At 41.9% G+C, this 7,418-nt stretch overlaps 1 protein-coding gene across 1 annotated transcript in view; it reads left to right on the top strand.

Annotated features, from left to right (window-relative positions):
• ENPP6 (ectonucleotide pyrophosphatase/phosphodiesterase 6) overlaps positions 1-7,418 on the top strand; it is a 30,908-nt gene that overhangs the window by 21,967 nt on the left and 1,523 nt on the right. Inside the window, exons 6-7 of the mRNA XM_010002504.1 lie at positions 905-1,084; positions 3,450-3,587. Of these exons, the coding sequence (XP_010000806.1) occupies positions 905-1,084; positions 3,450-3,587 (318 nt within the window). The remainder of the gene's footprint in view (positions 1-904; positions 1,085-3,449; positions 3,588-7,418) is intronic.

Raw genomic sequence — 7,418 nt, 5'->3', positions numbered from 1 at the left:
TGTTATTGGGAGGCGCTGGCTGCAAACGTTGGTATCCTGAGAAACCGGGATCGCGTGGAAGTCACGGCACCGTTCCCCTGGTTTTCATCTTCATCGACGGCTTTATAACCCTCCCAGTGGGTTATTACACCGATAGCCCTGGGAAGCCATAAACCAATGCACATGTTGCCGCTCTAACTCGCGTTGCTGGTTGGGGTTTATTGCAGGTGAACGAACCAAAACTGCTCACTTCCTAAGATTTGTGGAATCCAACAATCAACCTTTATAGTGTTTTTTATGGCACCATTCAGAACTCTGTACTTTAAACTTTGTTTTAAAAAACATTATCTACATGATTTTGCAGTGAGAAAAGTGGAACACCCAGCTTCTGGGGAAATGTAAATTCTGTGAATTTTTCTCACACTGATAAATGCACATTCTAGATTTTCATGTGTTCCAGTGAGGAGAGGAAAATGTGTTTCCAATTTGACTGAATTACAAAAGCTCTGAGGTTAAGTGATTGTGTCTGGGAGAAGAGGCAAACACCCCTGCCACAGATAGTGCCATGCCAGAGTTCCTCTTCCCCCACTGTTTTGCCCTGCAGATGAAGAACATTGGGATAAAATCCTATCTAAGCCAAACTGGGACAACTGGAATGTAGCACCTGGTTATTTAGCAGAGGGGTGGATTTATTCTGGCAAATCCCTCTTTGGTACCAGCCTGTTAGACTGCTCCAGGGCAGCAAATCGACATCCACCATTGTGGGTGGTGGCAAAGCACACCACAGGGAATTTGTGGCCATGTTCCTTCTGGCCGACTTCCCCTAAATCAGTGGAGAACTAATGGGTTTTTAAATCTGACAGCGGGCAGAAATGGTGTGAAAGACTTACCCAGCCATCATGGCTGTCATGCACTCACTTCACAGAGCATGGGCCTTCAGGATGACATCAACGTCCTCCTCTTCTCTGACCACGGGATGACAGACATCTCTTGGGCAGACAAAGTGATTGAGCTGAAAAACTACATCAATATGAGTGACACCATACAATTGAAGGACCGAGGTCCTGTTGTGAGCCTCTGGCCAGTTCCAGAGAAGCACACAGAGGTAAGTGCAGCTTTTTTGTATTTATTTGGTTTTGTGTTTCCTTGGGTTTTATGACAATTAAGTCTTTTGTTTGCTCGTAACATCCAAATTCTACTCTCAGACATCTGTGCAAAAATCAGCTGGAGGCTCTTAACAGGAGTCAGACTTGGATCCTGTGACACTCTGTGATGCTGGCTTCTGAAGGAAAGTCACAGCAGGCAAATTAAAAAGCATGATCTTTTACCATTCTTTCTCAAAGAAATGTGCTTTCAAACCCCACCACTATTGATTCTGATAAACAGCTAAAAGATTTTATATTTATATATATATATTTTTTAATAGATATATATATTTTTATATATATTATTTATATATATGTATTATTAAATTTATTGACACTCTAGCTGGGATTTTAAAATTGCATGGAGGAGATCAGGCATTCATATTCTAGTAAACTCCCATAGAGTTTGAGGAATTAACTCCATTAGACTACAAGTACAAAAAAAAAAAATTGTACCATAGTCTCCTTTAAGGAATTTTGATGAATAAGCATGTTGGATTGAATCAACCATAAAAGCCCAAAGCTAGAACTGTAGGATTTTGAGTGACAAATTAAAACAATACAGAAAAAAGATTTGGAAACCACTTGAAAAGAATGAAAATGCAGCATCTGTAACTAATAGACTAGTACATTATTATTTAACCAGAAAGCAATGCTTGAGAAGTCATTATTGCTGTCCTCAGAATATAAATTAATGGATGTACAAAACTGGCAGTCCATACTCCAGGTGAATAATTTTGCTTTCTAAATTTTATTTTATCCAGTTCCAGTATATTGTAGCCTGTGCAGTTTTGTGTAAGAGAATATTTGCTATTTTTTGCACCCAAATGGGCTCTCCAGGAATTGTACAGATGTGATGTTGTGAACATTTCAAATTAGTGCCAGAACTGAACACTGCCTTAGAGGCATGCACAAGCCTATCACTCAAAGTTGGTGCAAGGATTCCAGCATTTATAGAAGCTTTCCTCAGCCTTAACTCACAGATTCCTATTTTTGTAGGCCAGACCTTCAAACAAGGGCAAGTGTAAGTTGCAACTTCACATAGGCATGGGGTTTCATCCAACAAAGCTCTTAAGCCCACACTTCTTTCTTCTTAAACAGCATAATATCCCTAAGAACACAACAGAGTTCCTCACACCATGGTTTTGCTTTCTTCTTTCATTTCTTTTTGGTACTTAACGGAGTGCTGCTTTTTTAAGCTAAGTAAGTTGATTTTATGTTTCCTGATGGCCAGATTCCTGTATTCTTAATTCATTTTAAAGAGTCAGGTTAGGAATTAAATTGAGTTGTAACATCGCAGTATCACATTTAAGACCTGTCCCATTTTGAAGCACCAGAAGTACTCATGAAACACCAGGACCACTCTCTCTGGCCGTGGTGTGAGGGTCAGGCTGGGTCCTGCATCACACCCTGGTGCCTTCCTTACAGTGACTGCATATCAGTGCAAATCTCTTGCACACATACACACACATCACATAATCAAGGAGGGGACTTGGCTAAAAGGTTAGTGAAGGACCTTTCATTCCTGTTGCATTCTTTGCTACTTATTCCTGAAGAATATTTATATTTAAGCAAAAGAGTGATATAAGCTCTGAGAACTCCACTAATCACCTTTAGTATGGCATATGAATGTCTTCTTTAGGCATTTAAAATCATTTTCTGAATAATTTGGGTTTTAACTACATTTGTGTGATTACATTCCAGACGGTATGATTAATATAAATAAACCACTTGTGCGACCATTGTGCAGCTGCAGGCATTGGCTGATTAATCTCACAGCATCCTTAAGAAGCAGATAACTAAGCACTATCAATCCCTGTTACAGGATTGACATGTTAAGCGTAAGAAACATAGGTGAGGTGACATGAATTTTTCATTCAAGAGCATAGCACAAAGAGGAAGCCAGTGGGAGAGGCCAAAGGCAATGTCCCTTCTCTGCATCTGTACCAGTCCGTGCTCCTGCTTTGAGCATTCTTCACCATTTAGAGGTTACTGTCTCCTGTAATGATTTGGTTTCTGCTGGTCTATCCCTGTAGCTTGATATGCTCACATGCATGTGTGAGTGCGTGTATTGAAAATATATATAATACATTAATTCATGCATTGCTGTGTGTTTATGAGGAAGTTTTCAGAACCTCCTAAGCCACAGCAGCAGGCTTTGCACAGTCATCATCTTTGGACTGGCAAAGTCCCAGGTTGAATGTGCCAGTGATGAGCCATTCAACAGGATTATCCATTTTACAAATGCAGATGTTTCCGTGTACCCGTGGGTGCAGAGATGCCCTGTGCAGACATATAGTGATCTAACATTTGTCTTCTTTGCAGATATATAAAAAATTGAAAGCTGTGCAACACATGCAAGTTTATAACATTCAGGATATTCCAGACAGGTTTTTCTACAAAAAAGGGAAATTTGTGTCTCCTCTGACTCTCGTGGCTGAGGAAGGATGGTTCATTGTTGAGGTAAAGTACAAAAGCAAAATTCTTAGACATGAATGTGAAAAGGTGCTATATATGACAAAAATATGAAAAATGTACAGTTTTGTGCTGTGCATTGACTTAAAGTGTTACATCATTTACCTGGGCTGACTACAGTGCTAATGTCAAATATAGCTGTGTGCTTGAGAGAACCCTTAAGGCACGGCAGCTGTGCTAGAAGCAGGCAAAGTTAAATAGTCAAGACTACTCATTTTTCTGCATCATCATAAAGGAGGAGGAGGAGTTTTTGTATTTACTATTCCAGTTCTGTTGCTTTACTCTTCTTCCTCCTGTCCCTCTACCTTCATCTCAGACACAAAAGGGTGTTTCCATTTCCATTTCCTATCCTTCCATTCAGCAGTATTTTGTGGCAACTTTTCCTTCTGCCTGGTTTCCCACCCACTAGACTCTGTCCTAAAAATACCCCATTTGTCCCAAGCCCTCCAGTCTCAAAAGACTGGGGATTTACTCCTCAGAGATACCCATTGCACACACTGCAAACCTGGTTAAGCAGAGAATTGCTTAGACTTGCACAAGAAGAGATTTTTCATACCAACTTTTTTTTTTTTACTATGAACTTATTATTAGCAGTATGATTGTTGATAGTAGTATTATTTTGTACTTATATTCCTACTGAGCATCTCCACACCATAGACAATAATTGCATCTCATCACATCTCAGAGGTTTGGGCAACTTACACACCTGGTAAGTGGCTGTATTGAGGAGCAGTACTAAGTGGTTTGCCCAAGGCCATATGTTAAGTCAGTCATTTGGCAGCAGAATCAAAGATGTGCTTTTGTAGTGTCCCAGCACCATAATTAGATCAGGTTGCCTCACAGATCTTGTAACTTGGCTTAGCATCTTCTTCTGTGACCTTCAGAGGTGCTGGGCTTTGCTCAAGACAGTTCACACTGCCACATTTCTCACTAGCCAACATGACTTTAGGATAATAATTTCTACATTTAGGATAATAATTTCTAAAAATGCATTTCTAGAAAAAACCAGGCCAATTTTTTTTGAGTACAGACAGGTAAATACCAAGTTTTTGCTTAAAAAAAAAAAAAAAAAAAGTATTAAAAAGCCAGATTTAAGATTCAGATTCATAAAGCAGGAACATGAAACATTTTTGGTGAAATTATTTTTTAAATTACAACTAAATTATTTTGTACAGAAGTTCAACACTGAACATTTTTACATATTCTGTAAAAAAAGCAACAACCAAAAAGGCACTTGAAAAATCATTGAAACTCTGACAAACCTTAATAACAGTGCAGGAAACACTGCTGCTATGGTAATTACTCCTGTCTCTCTGCCCATTCCTTCCCATTGTTTCTGATTTTCAAGAATGTCCTCTCATTAATGCTGTCAGATTTTCCTTCTCCTTGGTACATTTTCATTATCTGTGAATGGGATGTGAAAATGAAAGTTTCCTGTCATATTTTTAAAGCAATAATTGAGCCTTCTATTATATTTCCTGTGCAAACCACTGAAGAGAGAATGTTCAGCTTTTCTCCATCACGCTCATAGGGTGTTTTAACTCTCTGTCAGCTAGTGGATAGGTAAAAGCTGTTTGAAAACAGGGGGATTTAAATTACTTTTTTTAGAGAGAGAGAAAGAGAAAGACAAGATCTATCTGGAAAGTTGATGTTTGTTTATTTGTTTGTTTGTTTTTTCCTATCATAGGGCATAGGAACAAAAGCTCGTCCACATTTCAGTTAAAGCAGGATGAGGAGGGATTTCATGCATCTCCAGCTGTATCAAAGCTGGTCTACTAATATTACCTTTTTTTTCCTCCATGAATGAGAGGTCCCCATCCCCATCCTTTGAAGCAGAATTTCCCCCAGCTGCTCTCCTGTGTGCAACAACAGCATTAGTCCACAGGGCTGTGTGCTCACCCTGTACCCATCCAAGGGTACTTTCCCAGGTTTTAGGGAACAAATGCTGTGCTGCTTCTAACCATGTACATGCAAGGAAAAGTCCATTGTCAGCAATCCCAGCCATGCCTTTGGGTAGTAGTGCTAGCTCAAGCTTAGGCTGAGCATGAAAAATTAACATCTCAGTTGTGAAAGGAAGTATTAGGTTTTCTGACCCAATTAGCAGCAAAAATAATGGCAGTGGCTATGTCTTTGCCTGCACCTCTGGCTGCAAATAGGTATCTCGTGAGGTCTGGGTGGGTGATGGAAAGCCACACTCCCTCCTGTGTTTGACATCACTGGGGAAGCTGCTGAGCCCGCGACATCTGACAGCACCGTGGAGAGGTTTAGCTTCAGCAGTGTCATGTAAGTGCCAAAGAAACACTGCAAATTAGATGTGACTTAGCTTGTCTGGAGCTGATGCTAACAGGTGCTGTACAGGTGTGTCTAGAGGTGAGCAGCTCACTGGCAATTTGTTCCTAGGAACCACAGTAAGCAGAGCCACAGTGTAACAAGGTCCTATGGTAGGAAGAGGGGTGGGCGTCTGTTTTCTCCTTGGCTTGTTCTGGGTGCTGTCAGCAACATAGATGGGGACAAGGAAAGAGACTTAATTTGTCAGCTGAAATTGTTTAATTATCAGGTACATCAACTGACTATTGCATACAGAGAAAAGCTAGGGATGCTCTGGGGGTTGCCCTGGAAATCAGTCAGAAGAGCTACACGTCATGGCCATAATTGTTGCCATCCTCAGTGCTCCTGTGCATGGTCCGTTTTCTTTTTGGCCAGATGAGGGAAACAAAACCAGGCAAAAGTAATGTTTGTAAAAGGAGAGAGCTCCTCAGTCAACCTACTTCACCATCTGCAAGGGTTGCAGCACCACTCAGTGGACGTGGGAATGTGGGAGACTTTGTTGGGGCATCTTCCATGCTCCTGTGATGGAATGTGAAGCCCAGACCTGGCCACTTTGGAGAACTGTAGCTCCTTCTCTGTAATCATTGGTGAAATTAATGCCAGGGGTCTAAAGAACTGTCAGCTGATGTTCTTCGTTTAAGTGAAATTTGTGCCATAGTTTTGAAGTGTCTGAAGTGTCACTTCATATCTGAAGTGTCACATCAGATGCCATTGCTAGGGAGCATGAGACAAGAGAAATTAATGGAGAGCATTTTGAGCAGTCCCTAAGGACTGCTGCTCCCAAGCAGGCCAGGATATGGTGCTATTTGTAGGTAGGCTGGTAAGAGCTGTGAGTATGGAGCAGGACAAAGTAAGGAAGGAATTTAAAGGTATGACTACAAGGAAAAACAAGAATTACGATGATAAATTATTAAAGCATGGACACTGAGCAGTGAGATAAACTGAGTGGTGTATGCCAGGGAGAAGGGGACCGTCTTAGGTCTGCGTCTGCATTCCCTGGAAAGAACCTCATTGCTTTAATACTAAAGCAGGGAGAAGAAATAATAATAATTAGAAAGTATACAGTAGAGATGGTACTTGTATTGTTTAGGCTCACTGGCTGTTTTTTCTATGGTGCCAGTGGCACATTGGGCAGAACACACCATCAAACCCCTGGGAGTGCGAGGTGTCAGGTGGGAGAGCAGCAGGGAGGGAGACCACCTTGCTGAAACGCGTCACCTATGGTTCTGATACTTCGTGCTCAGATGAGTGAGAGGCAGAAAGTCGCCCTCCTTGCTCAGCCAGGAGATGGCTGCCCACTGAGACAGCACAGCCAGGGGCAGCCCTGCCCAGCACCGAGCCCTGCGCAGCAGGGTGCGGGGCCGGAGGGGCTGGAGCAGCACCGGGCAGCGTGGCACAGCGCCCTGCCCCGCAGCACAGGCAGGCACTAACTCTGCTTCCTCACCCAGAGCAGGGACAAGCTGCCCTTCTGGGGGAACGGGCCAGGGCGGG

Source organism: Chaetura pelagica, unplaced genomic scaffold, assembly GCF_000747805.2.
Source record: "Chaetura pelagica isolate M959 unplaced genomic scaffold, ChaPel_1.0 scaffold67, whole genome shotgun sequence".
NCBI classification, from domain to species: Eukaryota; Metazoa; Chordata; class Aves; order Apodiformes; family Apodidae; genus Chaetura; species Chaetura pelagica.
This window is presented reverse-complemented; position numbering and strand designations above follow the sequence as displayed.